General features: G+C 34.5%; 1 protein-coding gene across 1 annotated transcript in view; it reads left to right on the top strand.

Annotated features, from left to right (window-relative positions):
- The window catches only part of COG5 (component of oligomeric golgi complex 5), a 441,109-nt gene that overhangs the window by 202,312 nt on the left and 222,906 nt on the right, over positions 1-15,891 (top strand). The window contains exon 7 of the mRNA XM_007504435.2: positions 7,831-7,961. Within this exon, the coding sequence (XP_007504497.2) occupies positions 7,831-7,961 (131 nt within the window). The remainder of the gene's footprint in view (positions 1-7,830; positions 7,962-15,891) is intronic.

Here is a 15,891-nt window from a genome sequence, read left to right as displayed (position 1 = left end):
ATAGCAACCAACTGTCACCAGCAACTGCCAGGAGCACCTTACCCTCAGGAAACCTTTGAGTGAAAGGCCCCTTCACACACTCCCTGCTTGCTTTTATTTCTCATTCTTACATCACTTCCTCTCTGAGAGCAGTTTCTATTTCCTTTAACTGTGGGCTGGTCTCCATGGTAATAGAATCTCTTATCTTTGGGCCTGGCTCCTGTCCAATGAGGTAGCCAGCCCTTTCCCCAGTTAAATTAGAGCAAGGCTTGATTATGAATTCCCTTTTACAAGATTCATATTTGAATTTTTTTATTTTACTACCAGAAGATTAAGTAATATTATACATTTGATCCTGTAATATCATTACTGAGTGTATAATCAAAGAGATCATTAAAAAAGGGAAAAGGACCAACTTGTACAAAAATAATTATAGTAGCTCTTTTTGTGGTGGCAAAGAATTAGAAATTGATGGGATGTCCACAATTGAGGAATGACTGAACAAATTGAGGTATGTGCTGGTGAGGGAATTCTATTGTGCTCTAAGAAGTGATAAGCAGAAGATTTCAGAAAAAGCTGGAAAGATCTACATGAACTGATGCAAAGTAAAATAAGCAGAACCAGGAGAACATTGTACACAGTAACAGTAAAATTATGCTGTCAACTGTGAAAAAGCTACTCTCAGCAATACAATTACCTAGGACCAATTCTGAGGAACTTATGACAAAGAATGCTGTCCACCACCAGATAAAGAACGGTTAGAGGTGGAATGCAGACCAAAGCATATGATTTTCCACATTAGTTTATTTATGAGTTTTTTTGCATGATGAAACACATATGGCCTGGATCATATTACTTTCCATCTCTGAGAAGGAGGAGAGAAAAAGACAATTTGGATCTTATAAATTTAGAAAGCATATCTTGATAATTGTTATTATATGTAATTTAGAAAATAAAATCTTTCAGTAAAAAAGAGAAAAATGTTTTCCATTCCCAAATAAATAAATTTTAGTGGTTTACACTTTTCATTTGTTCTACTTCATTTTTCAGTTTGACCTTCAGAAGAATAGGTACCCTATTGGTATTGGCATGCATCTTCTTTTCTGTAAATTAAATATGACATCATAAAATATTAATTAAATTTTCAAATACCTTTCTGTTAATTTCCTTCTTAACAATAACATTTTAATTTTTGATACCATTTAAAAAATAAACTTTTTCTCTAGTGCTTTTCCTGGAACTTCATGCCCACTTTCCCTCTAATTTTTACTTTTCTGTTCTTTAAACTGCTTGCCTCAGGTCTATCCAGAATTATGCAACATTACCATTTCAGAATGTCTTGCCTTAACTCTAATTTCATGAAGGGCAAGGTTATTCTGCTGATCAGAACTTTAAGGAATTCCAACCTCTTACCTTTGTCACAAATAAATGATTATCTTCTCTGATTTTTCCAGAAACTGTTTCAGTACAGGGAGGTGGGGGGGAAGACCCTTTCTTAGACTTTGATGGGTCTAGCCCATCCATATTAAACATTGCTGCATCAAGGAACATGGTATTCATTGTATTTTATTCATGTTTAGGTCATATTCAAAAAATACAGATGAAAGAAGTCTGAAATGTATGGTGATCTTATCAGCCCTCATAGATTTAATTATAAACACTAAGCTAATGATGCTCTTATCTACCTATCCAGCCCAACTTTCTCTGTTGATCTCCATTACCAAATTTCCAACTTCCTTTTAGGTACCTTAATTGGGATATCCAGTAGACGTGAACATATCAAAAATTAAGCTAATTATTTTCCCCCATGAGTTCTTCCACCTTCCAAAATCTCTCATTACTATTGAGGGGACCATTATCACCCCATTCTTCCAGGCTTGCAACTCAGATATTATCCTCAATTCCTCACTATCTCTCACTCCCCAAATCTAGTATGTTACTATTTCATCTTTTGTAGCATCTCTAGAATCTCCAGAGCCCTTCTCACCTCTCATACCATCATCCCCCTGCCACAGACCTTTATCACCTCATGCTTAGGTTATTTTAATAACCTGCTGATTAGTTTACCTGCCAAAATCTCTTCCCCATGCTGGTGGTCTTCTATTTAACCGCAAAAATTATTTTTCTAAAGTGCAAGTCTAATCATATTACTCCTTTCCCCCACTCAATAAACTCTAGTAGTGACTTATCACTTCTTGACTCAACTACAAAATTCTCTGGTATTCAAAGTTCTTTGTAACTTCTTCCCCTGTTCCAGTCTTCTTATTTCTTTCCCCCCACCATATTCTCTTCAATCCAGAAACATTCCCCTCCTTACTACTCCACAAACAAGATATTGCATCTCTCAACTTTGGGCATTTTCTCTGGCTGTCTCCTTTGGTTAGAATGTTTTCCATCTTTATATCTGCCTCCTAGCTTCCCTCATTTCCTTCAAATGCCAGTTAAAATTATAACTTCTACAAATTCTAGATTATCCTAGCCCCTCTTAATTCTAGTGCCTTGCCTTTGTAAATTATTTCCTTTTTATTCCATACATAATTTATTTGCACACATTTATTTTCTTGTCTACACCATTAAATTTTGAATTCTTAGAGGACAAGGAATGCCTTTTGCCATTCCTTGTGTTCAATACTGGACACTCTGGTTTTGGAAGGATATTCATAAGTTAGATAATCACCAAAGAGGGTAATCAAAAAAATGCACAGAAATCCACATGCCATAAATCCTACGACATCAGTTATGTCTTCCCTTCTTTGGAAGGGCCAAATCTTGTATTTCAAAAGTTTTGTATGATGCCAAATCTTTGTAATTCACAGTGGTCTCCTAATGAGGGTTACTAACAGTAAGCAGGAGCTTATCCAAATTTTCCCAATTTTCCAAATGCAAAATTAGTTTTCAATATCTTGTTAAATAATGTATACTTAGGCAATATCCCCTTATTCTCTTCATTCTTCATAGATATAATTGTATAATTGATATAATTAGTAAACACTGATTGTACTGGTATAAGCCAATGATAATATAAGTTTAAAACACCTAAGTCCTTTTATACATGTGTGTAGCAATTAAAAAACCATCACCATAATACTAATTTAATTACTTAAAGGTTTACTTATGTGCCAGACATTTTTGCCAAGCACTAGGGGGAACAACCTTGAGTCTCAAAGAATTCATAATCTAATGTGTTAGTCAATAAACATTTATTAAGCACTTACTGTGTGCTAAGCTTCGGGAGTACAAATAAGAATGATAGCCCATGCCCTGAAGGAGTTTAAGATATAATGGGGGAAGGAAATTCAAAAAAGGAAATAAAAAAAGGGTATGGGGCAAGTGAGAGGTATGATGGTGTAGGGGAATTGTGTTCCTCGAATTGAAACCAAGTAGAGCAAATAATAGGAAATCAAGTTAGCTGAAATAGTCTGAGACCTCTATAAAGGAAAGCTTTGGGAGGATTTAACAACTCTTACCACCCAGCCATCTTATCAGCTGGGAGAAATACCTGAGGATGCTGAGCCAGTTTTAAGTATCAAAACGAAATGAATATCCATGGTGATGAACTTATCTTGGAGAATAATAGGAGAAACAGAATGCAAATAATTATGTATATAAAAGATATCTATAGGACAGATCTCAGAGGTAAGTGGAGGTAGTCATAGCAGAAGGTAGAATTTGATCTGAATAGTGAAGGTTTTCAGAGAAACCAAGTAATGGTGAGGAGGGAAAACATTCCAGATATTAGGGATGGCCAGTGCAAATGCAGAATTAGGAGAAGGAATAGTAGGTAACGAAATAGAAAATTTTTAATTTCCTCAATTTCCTTTTGTTTCAAATCCTTTTCAGTCCTCTCTAACTTATCTTTTAGGTCTTGAACTTCCTTACTCTGATCTGAATTGTTTTCAAATAGGTAATCTGCAGCCTCTCTCAATTCAATTAGGGAGCCTGAGTCATATTTAGGGAAATCGTTCTTGAAAAATGTTCTCAAATTGGGTGGGCATCCCCTAAGAAATTGCCTATGAATGTGGCCAGCTGTCTTGTCAGTGTTGGCTTCTAGATCTAAGATTGACTCTGTCATTTCTGACAGATGATCTATGTAGGTGCAAGGATGTTCCCATTTATCCTATCTGATCTTGTCAAACTTGGCCCATGTATTTGACTTAGAACATCATTGCTTAATGGCTTGCAGTAATTCCTCCCTGCACCTTCTCAGGTATGACATGCTAGTTGGATTTGTAAAGTCCATAATACCCTCTTTGATCTACAGTAGGCCAGTTGGTCAAATTGCCATCAGATCTCATTTTCTCCAAAAACTGCCTCTCTTCATGGGGGCTGAACAGTTCTGATAGCAGAAATTCTACATCATCGAAGTCTGGATCAAAGATCTTGAATGCCTATTTAAGCTCCTTGTGGTATTTAAAAGGATTGTCCACAAATTTTGGGAAACGGGACTTTTTGGACTCTAGTTCCTGTGTGGAGAATTGCCTATGGGCTTTTGAGTGAATCACACCAGCATTAGTGGTTAGCCTGGTGACTTTCTTCAGTGGACAGATTTTCTCAGGGTCACTAGAAGCCTGGTTCTCATTTTCATTGTTACCTTCAGTTTCCTGAGATGCATTCTCTGTTTGCCCATTGTCCTTGCCCATAACTAGATCTAAACCTTTTTCCTTGATCAGTTGTTCAAATACAGCCTTAATCATCTTGTCTAAGTTGGTATCAACAGCCATATCCTTCTTTGTCTTAAGGGGAAACATGAATCTAAATACTATCCTTACTTGGGTTAGAGTCTGCAACACAGCTATAAAGATTACATATACTTGTGCCAGGACTTGCCAGAGAACTAATTCATGTTGAAATGGCAATTGTAACACAGTCATTGTCAAGTTTCCTACATAATCCATGGTTTCCACTACCATTTGAGTTAATTCGCTATATCGAATATGATATACCCAAAAGCAAGCAATGGCTACGATAATCACCACACCAAAAACTACTTGTTTGAACATATTTACTATCTTTCCTGCCTGTGGGATTGTTGGGTACAGTCAGACTAAGGGTGCCAATTGAAATAGAAAATGTAAACTGATGAAGCTGTTTCTGGTTGAACTATTTGGATGTACTCTGACTTAGTAGAGAACTGCTAGAGGAACCTGAGACTGCTTATTTGTAATGGAGGTAGGAATGAGAAATGCTGAAGGATGCTAGTACAGGGATGAGGCCACACAGAGATGCTGATACACAGGGGAACTGCTTTGGGGAATGCTCTGGGGTTTGCCTACTGATCCCTACTGATGGCTGATGGATCAGTATATCTTCCTAATCTCCTCCCTTCACTCCCTCCTTTTTCCAACCCTCTCCTTCCTGCCTCCCTCACCTCCCAGTTCTTCTTGAAGCCTGTGGCTTCTTCCCTCCCCCCTTGAGTAAACTATAAAGATACTCTTTTCTTTTCCTTATTCAAGTCAAGGGGTTTATTGGGATAATAGGATAGGAAACTGAGGTAAGAAGGATGAGGATTTCCCTAATCTATAATGAGGGAGAATTTGAGGGTTTGAGAAAGTAGTCCAGACACAAAACTGTGACAGACAGAGATAGAGGACAACAGTTAAAAATCTTCTTCACAAAGTCACCAATGACCTCTCAGCCTAATTTCTGAGGCCCCCCCCCATCCCCCAAAGGTCCTTCAGTCTGAGACAGAAACTAACAAAATCACTTCAGCTTCTTGTCCCTACAGTTAGGCTTGTCTCCTTTCTCAGCTACAATCCCAGAGAGAAACAAAGTCCAAAGTCACTCAGTTTCTCCTGGCCAGCTTAACTGCCTGAGCCAGAGGGCCAGAGTCAAAGCCAAGTTTCTGTTTCTTCTCCTCTGTGACCAGAAACCCCCAACTGCCACTCCTGGGAACATTCTGCTTGGAACCTTCTCCTTGATTGACAGGCAGGTTAGGTCCCCAGCTTGTTTCTTGCATCTTGGCTTACAAGTCCTCTCTCTTGATCAGAGTATGTGGAGATGAGTATAGTGTAACAATATTGAAAAGATAGAAAGAGGCCAGGTTGTGAAGGACTTTTAGTGCCAAAAGATTTTTTACTTATTCCTATAGGTAAGAGGAAACCACTAGATTTAATTGTATTAACAGGATATACTTTGACATCTGAGTGGAGTGTGGAATTAAGTAAAGAAAGGCTTGAGGTAGACATTAGTTCAGATAAGAGATTATAAGGGTTTGTATTAGGGTACTGGTTTTATGAATGGAGAGGTGTCCCATACAAGTGATGTTCTGAAGATGGAAGAGACAAGATGAGACAATATATTAGATACCCAGAGTGAGAGTGAGTAAAGAGTTTAGGATAGCATTGAATTTGGGAGAATGGTAATGCCCCCGACAATAATAAGAATATTAGGAAGAGGGAAGAATCGGGGGGTAAATATGATGAGTAATTTTTTAAACATGTTGAGTTAGAGATACTTATGAATATCCAGTTTAAGATGTTCAAATGGAAGTGAGTGAAATTACACCAGAATTAAGGACAGAAGTTAGGCCTAGCTTTATAAATATGGGCATAAGAGATGATTATTGAACTCATGATAGCTGTTAATAACAGTAAGTGAAATTTTATAGAAGAGAGAGAGAGAGAGAGACAGAACTTTTGGAGAAACTAAAGGATAGTGGATAATCAGATCAGATAGAAAATGCAGCAAAGGAGTCTGAGAAGTGTTTACAAAGGTAAAAGGAAAAATGAGTGTCATCTAGAAAGAGGAGAATGTTCAAAAGTAGAGGATGATTGACAGTGTCAAAGGCTACAGAAAGATCATCTCTAACTCGTTTTTTATAAAGGAATGTCTCTGAGGTGAGAGAGGGATATTTAGAAGATGGAGAGACCAAAAATATTTTAAAACTTCATATTACTTTGTGTGAAGATAATTTTAGGGTTGTGACTTAAAATCTAGATTTAATTGGTCACCAGGGAAAATCCCAAATAAAATACCCAAGTCAGTCTGGAAATTTATGGTAATTTAATTAATGTAGAGGGAAGGAATTTAAGGAGAAGGAGGGAAGAGGATATAGGATTTCTCCTGCCTGGCCTGTGTCAGGGGGAGTTTTAAAATCTCTGCCTCTAGGCCTGTGAGGAATTCTAGAGACTTCTAAGAGGATAAAGTTGGAAAGTAAAGGAGGAAAACTCAGCCAGAAACTCACCACTGCACTTGACAATAGCTTGTAGCCACACTAAGATGCCGAAAGGCCCAACACACTGCTATCAGCCAGTTCTCTACTGCAAAAGGTACCAGAGAGAGGAAATGAGCCAATATATAGACCTTTCACCCTTGTGTCCCCTCCTCTAAATTCCCATTCTTTAGTTTTCATCTCCTTTGATTAGATTATATTTTTAAAGTTACTTAACACTTCTTTGTTAAGTTCACCTTTTGTTAGTTACTTGACCTTTTTGTGATTAATTTAACCTTTATAGTTACTTAACACCTTTTTGTATTAAGATCTTAAAATAGACTTAACTAAAAGTTCTAGCTTCTCTATAAGGTAAGACTTAAGTACCTTCATTATTCAATCAGGAGATTACAACTTTATCTTCCCCTAATGTACCGTCTAAGTAGGGTGCAGTAATTTAGAGTTCCTGATTTTGTTAAACTAAGTTTCTTCATTGTTACAATCAGGAAATAGCTAAATCTAATCTTCACATTTGCCATGTTAAGAACTACAGAGATCTGCTAGTTGGAATTAAAAATATATTTTAACATGTATTTTTAAAAGGAAAAATTTCAAAACTAATTACATTTCTGTAATTTATATACAATATTCTAAATTTTCAATAAAAAAATTTAAATATGTGTTTTTCTTCCCCTAAATAGATTATCTTTCTCAAGGAATCGATCTCTCTGGAATAGAAGTAATAGAAAATGATTTACTCTTTGTTGCCAGAGCTCGACTTGAAGTTGAAAATCAAGCTAAACGCTTATTGGAGCAAGGAGTGGAGACTCAGGTAAAAAAATGATTAAAAATTTTTAAAACTGAAAAAGACAGAGAAAGAAGGGAAGATGTATTTATTAAGCAACTAGTATGTGCCAGGCATTATGCTAAGCACTTTTCAGATATCTCATTTGATTCTCATAAATCTAGGAATTAGATACTATTTATAGTTGAGTAAACTGAGACAAAGGTGAACTGACTTGCCCTCGCTCATTCAGGTAATAAGTGTCTGAGGCTGGATTTGAATTCAGTTCTTATTGACTCTGGGCCTATGGCTCTATCTATTTTTCCACCTTGCTATATTATTTCTGCTTCCAGATAGTACTGGAAATATTCAATAAATATGTCAATCAGTTAGACTTAATGCCCACTACATTACATACCAGGCACTGCCCTAGGCTGCTTTGGGTGTGGATAGGGACACTTTACCTGTTATTACATTGTTATAAAGAATTCTCTGAAGGCAGCTAGCTGGCTCAGTGAATAGAGTCGGCTGGAGTTAGGAGGACTTCACTTCAAAAGTGGCGTCAAATAATTCTGAGCTGCGTGTCTCTGGGCAAGTCAGTTAACCTCTGCCTAGCCCTTGCTCTTCTGTTTTAAAGTTGTTCCTAAGGCAGAAAATAAGGGTTTAAAGTTAAAAACAAAACAAAAACTATTTGGAGAAAAAAATAACTCTCTCTATCCAAACTAGGTCAGTACCTTCTCTGCAACTTTTAGTTATAAAGAGTTGCTTGTAGAATTGAGAAATTAAGTGACTTGCTGTCACAACGTTTGTGTCAGAGGTAGTTCTGGAAGCCAGATCTTCCTGGTTTTGAGGACAATTCTTTAATCATTTTTCCATATTGCACATCTACTGGGGATATAGTGATAGAAATGAAACAATTCTTAAAGCAGCCTATAGACTATTATATTGGCAGAAACAACATATATGTATGTGTTTGTGCTCATATGTATGTATCTACATACACACATAAATGAAATTGTCCAAAATGACATGACAACTTAAGATAAAACTTTCTGATTTAATCACTCATATTGTTTGCTAGGTAAAGTCACATCCATTGGGTACCTGATTTAGCCTTGGTAAAAAGAATTTCAGGATGAATTTTTCAATATTCAGAGCTGCTCCAAAAAGGAAAGAGAGAGTGGGAATGATAAATTTTATTTGTTGAGAATATTAGAAACAAATGATATTCAATTTAATGAACTCTAAACTTTCTTCCAATTTAAGTTTTTCCCCCATTATATTTTACAAATGAGTTCATATACTAAACCAATATAGTTATTTGCCATCAATTCTTTCTACTTGAGAGGAAAGACCCAGGTTTATCAACTAGATTACATTATACCTCTTCATTTTCTTGTTATGACAATAGATTTACATAAGTTAAACTTCTATATAAAATTATTGTAACTTATATTAATGTTAATTGTGTTACCTATGTCCCACTTTTTATTGCATATTAATTAAGTAGGTTAGGATTAAGTTGTTTTAATTATAACTACATCTTTTTATCATTTTTCATCTAATTTTTATTTTAAAGTAATTCTTATCTTTATTTCGGCAAGTGGATAGTCTGATTATACACAGTTGATTCAGGGTTAACTTTCATATCAATAACAATGTCTTGATATATCCTTTGAAGACATACTGTGATGTTACTTGGTACTTAACTAATATTTCCTCACTTTTATATCTGAAATTAAGAAGCATATAATAACATCTTAAGTTAGTTTTTTCTTCTCTTCAACTATAATAAGGCTTTCATTCTTAAAATTGAAGGGTTTTTTTTTTGTTTTGTTTCTCCATATGACATTTTAGGAAAGATAAAAAGCAAAGAGCAACAAAATTTTGTTGTGAAGTATAAAATAATTTAAAAAACATGAACATATGAATCACATAATACTTTCTTTGCTGTTGTATTTGTGTTCTTAGCAATAAATCCATTCATTCATTTGGGAAGGGCTACTGAAATTCTTCATTTTCCCTTCAAACGTACAGTGCAAGAAATAGTTTCTAGAACAAGGAGATCTAAATGATACTCAAGAAATAGTGATTGATTTGAATTTACAAATCTTACAGTGATCAAACTTTACCTGATGAATTTTCAGTTCATATTAAAAGTTAAAGAACTGTCAAATTAAAAAAAAATAATCTTATTTAATTTGAAGAATTGACAGTTTTATTAGATGTTTCAGACTATATCAAGATAATTAAGAGCTTATTAGAGTAGATGACTGCTGTTTGTTAGCCAGTGACCTGTTTCCAATCACACTGGTGCTTGTTTGGAAGAACTACATTAGTGCTTAATTATATTAAGAGGAGAAAAAAAATGAAAGCATAATGATGAAATGTTACTGGATTTGCTGCATAGATTTGGTAATAGAGAAGATAATTTGTCTTTAAGAATAATGCATAATGCTAATTATTCCAATGAAAAAAGTAATAATATGATAGGATTTAAAAGATAATGTTTATTTTTTATTTAAATTTTTTTTCATTTTTTTGGCCAGAAAAAAATATGTTTTCTCCTCTTTTTCTCTTTCCCAGTTAAAAAAGAAAGACAAAATCACTGCTACAAACAGGTGTAATTAAGAAAACAAATTTCCATATGAGCTAACTCCTCCCCTGTCCCTCCAAATATGTCATCATTAGTCCTCTGAAATATTGGTTGATCCTGATGCTGATCAGAGTTCCTACATCTTTTAAGATTGTTTGTTTTAAAACTATTATTGTAATTATTTAAATTATTCTCTTGGTTTCTGCTTACTTCACTTTGCATCATTTCATACAGATTTCCCCCCATTTTTCTAAAATTTTTGCTTTCAGAATATCCAATAGCACAATAGTATTCTATCATATTTAGATGCTGTTACTTCTTCAACCTTTCTCCAACTGATAGTTACCCTCACGATTTCCAATTTTTTGTCACTATGTATGTTTTTATACATCTTTATTTAGAGTTCTTCCACCCTTAGGAATAATTTCTCCTTTAATCCTTTCTCTAAGTTCTTTTCCTCTTTTTCCCCATTACTGCCTATTTTCCTTTTGAGTGAAATATATTTCTGCACCCATCTTTGTCCATGTAAGTATTTTTCACTCCTTTGACCAGTTCAAATGAAAGTAGAATTCAAGTATAGTCTTCTTTCTCTACCAGTCTCTCCTAGTTTGTATAGATTTTTATTTTCACAGTCCATTTTCTGTGACTCATTTCTAACCCTCTTCTCTCTTTCTTCACTTACTATAAAATTTCTTTTTTCCCATTTCATTCTTCATCTTTTTTTTTTTAATTAAAAAAAGACTTTCATTTCATTAAAAATCCAACTTTGCCCCTGAAGGATTATATTCAATTTCACTAATTAAGTTTTTTTTTTTCATTGTAAACCTTCTACATTATTGCATTCCAAAACAATCTGCTTTTTTGTACTAAAATATTGTGTTCCTTAGCCTTCTGGAATATCATATTCCAAACTCTTTGCTCCTATAAGTCTTATGTGATCTTGACTATGGCTTCTTATTTTGTGAATTCTTTCTTTCTGTTTGCTTGCAGCATTTTTTGTTTGACCTAATAATTATTTATTTGGGCTATACTTTTTCTGCAGGTTTTCATTTCACTATTTCTTTAAGGAAGTAATGAATGGATTCTCTGTTTCGACTGTGTTTGGTTCTAAGAGATTCAGGCAATTTTCTTTGGTGATTTCTGGAAAATACCTAGACTTTTTATTGGATCATGTCTTTTAGGGTGTGGAAAAATTAAATTAGTTTCTAGTAATAGAAATATTATATTTTAAGAGGTTTATTAAACATTATTAGAAATCAAGGAATAAAGAAAATACAAATAAGAAAATCTCATGTCTAGGGCTGATTAGCCCATTCAAAACCCCCATGCTTAGCCTACCCACTATATCACTGTAGTGGAAGAGAGACCGAGTATGAAGCAGAGAGCCAGTTAAATACTCATTGTGATCTCACCCAGATGGAGACTCAGGTGAGATTATAGGGAATTCTGAGAAATACCAAGGACTTCTGGGGATTGAAGTCTAGGGTTCAAATCTCCATTTTATATTCCCCCTGAGGCCCAAGTAAGACTAGTCTCTCTGCTGGGTCTTGTAAAGATACCAACATAGAAATTACAATAATTTGAGTATAAGAAGAAAAGAGAATAAAACCAATAATTGCAAGATGCATTGACAAAAAGCCAGTTAGGAGGAAGTCCCCTTTGGCATGAAAGTATACTTACAAATAAATGTTCAATCAACCACACCCAAAGTTCATTCTTGATATTCTCGTGCAGCTTATGGTCTGTGGAGGCATTAATGACTTTTCCAAACAGTTCAGTTTCTGGATTCGGAGAGGTAGTATGGTTCTTAACCTATAAATACTCTCAAAATGAATTTAAATGTTGCAATTTAGAATAATAATAATTTTTCATTACCCCCCCCGCCCCAAGAGAATGATTGAATAACACAGGGATCATTTAGGAATGCATGGCTGAGTTATGAGGTATATAAATCAATTGGCAAGAGAAATAAAAAAACATTAAAAAATCCAAATTAAAAAATCCAAATAAAAAAAGATACTTTCTGGATGAAATATAGACTATCAAAGTCTTATGTGTAAAAATTCCAAGTAAAGGAAAACTAAATCTAACAGGTCCTTGAATCAGGGCCTAATTAAAATGATCTAAGCAATTAAGCGTTTACCCAGTCAGTAGCCAGGACTACAGAAAGTTGCTACATTATGAAAGACAGAAAAGGTTCTAGATTATAGGAGCCAGGTAGGAGCCAAATTTGAGATTGTCTGTAAGTATTTTCACGAAGTGTGTGGATACAAGGAAGGCCTACATCTTGACGGTATGTCAAGTGTCGCAACCTCGATTCTCACAGTAGGGTCAAGTCCTTTGTATTGGCTTAGAAGTACATCAATCCTACCTGGATTGGTTTCTTCTTTTTTTGACCTGTGTGCTCTTTTGGCACAATTCATGGTTAGTTTTTTGCTTCTTTGGCCCTGTGCAATGGCATCATTTTTATAGTCTCAAGCTTTGGGGGCATGCATTGACATTATAGCAACTATATTTTAAATTTATATTACTGCTAAATCAAAAAAATTAAAGAAAATATTAATATGGTGACATTTCCTTCAAATAAAAAAAGGAGAAAAAAACTTAAATAGTATATTGCACATGTGAGAAAAATATAATAATAAAAGAGTTTTAAAATTCAAAAATATACCTTGTAAACATTGACACACTGTGTCAGCTAAGGAAAATATAGAATGCAAGGGTTTCTCACCAAAAATGAGATCCATTTCCTCTTCATGCCTGGCCATGATCCACTGTGAGTATAAGCAAATGAATTTCACAGAGTAAAAGGTTTTTTTTTTTTTTTAAGAGTCAAAGTCCCCACAATTCTCAATAGCCCAATTAATTACAATAGCAAACAAAAACCACTATCATTTTTTACATGAGTCTGCTGTATGACATTTAAAGGAAATGGACACTTGTTACAAGTTTTTCAGGTGTAGCAATGTTTCAACCTTGGCAAACATATTTTTCAATGAAGTAAAACTTATTTGGTTCTAGAACATCACCAAGAAATCTAGATATCATTCTGGTGGAAGTAAAGTGAGCTGACAAGTTATAAATGAGAGATGCTCCTCATTAGGGAGTCATCCATAGGTACTATTGCCCTGGGATTAACTTCCCAGCTCCTTTTGGTATGAGACTGTGATGTCCCATCTGTTAACATTTTTATAAATGTGGGAGGTGGGGGTTATAATTGTATTTCACTTCAGCTACTAAAATGGGCCTTACCTCCCGTTAGGGGCAGGCAAAATGACCAAAGTTGTTGGAAAAAAATATAAAAATTATGTTTAAAAGACCCCTTATCAATCAATTTGAGATGTTTAGCTCATTAAATTTTCCAAAGATTGTTATATAATTGTAACCAGTTTTTTATGAAGTCTATGCATTCTTTAGGTGACAATTTACAAATTCAAAACAGAAAAAAGGCTGTTTTTTATATAGGCTTATTCAATAATATTTGTTCAGTATGGTTGTAGTGGAAAAGCAACAGAATATAAGGTAGTTAAAACCTAGTACATTAAAATGATTCAGTGTAACAGAATAGTATTGAATACATTAATTTATGAACTTAAAACCAACAAAATTAAATCTTAAACAAAACAATCAGTAAAATGCAATAAAATACAGAGATTTTTATAAAATATTTGAGTCTGAAATGCCTTAAATATATCTAACCTCCAGTCTCTTTAAAGTTCTTTGGGGTTTTTTTTAAATTATCCATTTAGATGCCTATTGTCAGAAGGCAGAATATTGATGACATGGCTCAGAGGCTGGAGATCAGCTGGGGCTGGGCTGGGGCTGGGCTGGGGCTGGGTTGGGGCAGGTCAAGAGAAGGAGAGTGGTCTGGGTCAAGCAGGTCCGGAGCGGATGCCTGCAGGCAGGTGCGAATAGCAGGACAGGATGGTCAGGCTCCTTTTAGCTCTAAGACTATTTTATCCTCTCATATTAAATTGTTTTGGAAACTGTGTCCTCAGAGCTGCAAATAAAAATAATTACACTCAATAAGTAGTCACACTTTTGAATGTCTCAAAATCTGAAGTAATAGTGCCTAGGAAACATAATATATGATACTATCCCTTCCACATTCACCGTATCTATATTTAGAATTATATGAATCAGTAATAATGGAGTGCCATTTTTTAAAGTAGAAGAATTTTTCCATTTATGCTGGAGTTTTTAAACACTTCCACATAAATGTAAATTCTGCATCAAATAATGTGAGATTTTGTTTCAAATTACAAAATTTCATTTGTCATTTATACTTCCCTTAAACTTAATCTATTGCCTATCCTGTCAACACATTGGAACTCAAGAAAACACTGAAATATAGATGTAGCCACATAGAAGATTTTCATGCAACAATGTATTATTATACTTTAATCAACTAAGCAATATGGTTATATAGTGAACATTAGCAAAATTAGAATAAAATGCTTTAATTTATTATTGTATTTATGCTTTATGTTTTCAGATTTTAAGAATAAAATTAATATTCTTTTCTACTTAAAAACAGAAATTCCTCACCTCTTGCAAAATTAAAAATCACATTACAATTGTAGTTACTTTGAAATTACGTGACTTTGCACAACAATAGACAGTAATAACAAAAACTCTGGCAAAGGTATGAAAAATAAATAGCTAATAAAGAAATGTACTATTATTCTTAAAACATTCAGATGGGAAACTTAATGGTTTGAAGTAATTTATTTTACATATTATAGCACCATAAGAATAGTGAGTTGCATATAATAGGGTCTACATAAATACTTGCTGATTTAGAAGTTTTTACAGTAACAATATGTGTTTTTGCATTCATTTAAATGAAGAAACAAAATGACAGTCATGAATGTAATCAGATATGCTCCTCTACAGTACCTACCTTTCCCTTTATTGTTATTTGTAGGGTGAGGAGTAATCATTTTATGAGAGATTGACTTGAAAATACCAATCATCTTGAGCAAAGGTGTCATGCGTAACTGTTGAATTGAATCAAAATGTTATAAATATTAATTTTAAAAAGATTTATTATTATAAAGCATCAATAACCTGATAGAGTTTTCTGTGAAATCCCCTTCATGACCCAGCAACTGACATTAACGTCTTTCAGACTCTAAAGTTTTTTGATTGATAGGGCATACTTCAGAGTAATATGTCTATGTCCCTATTTTTCCTTTGATATTAGAGTAGAGGGGACTGAATCAGATGTGCATTTTTAAATAAAAACTTAACCCCAGGGACTACATCCCCCAGCATTTCTTGCTCTTCCCAGAGTCACCCTTTTCTGACTTCCTGGTGAGGGTTTGCACATAAATGGGCTGATCCCACTGGAGGGGTGGCTCTTTTACTAGGGCTCAAGGA

Source organism: Monodelphis domestica, chromosome 5 (genome assembly GCF_027887165.1).
Source record: "Monodelphis domestica isolate mMonDom1 chromosome 5, mMonDom1.pri, whole genome shotgun sequence".
NCBI classification, from domain to species: domain Eukaryota; kingdom Metazoa; phylum Chordata; class Mammalia; order Didelphimorphia; family Didelphidae; genus Monodelphis; species Monodelphis domestica.
Note: the sequence above shows the minus strand (reverse complement) of the source record. Positions and strands in the feature narration are given on the sequence as shown.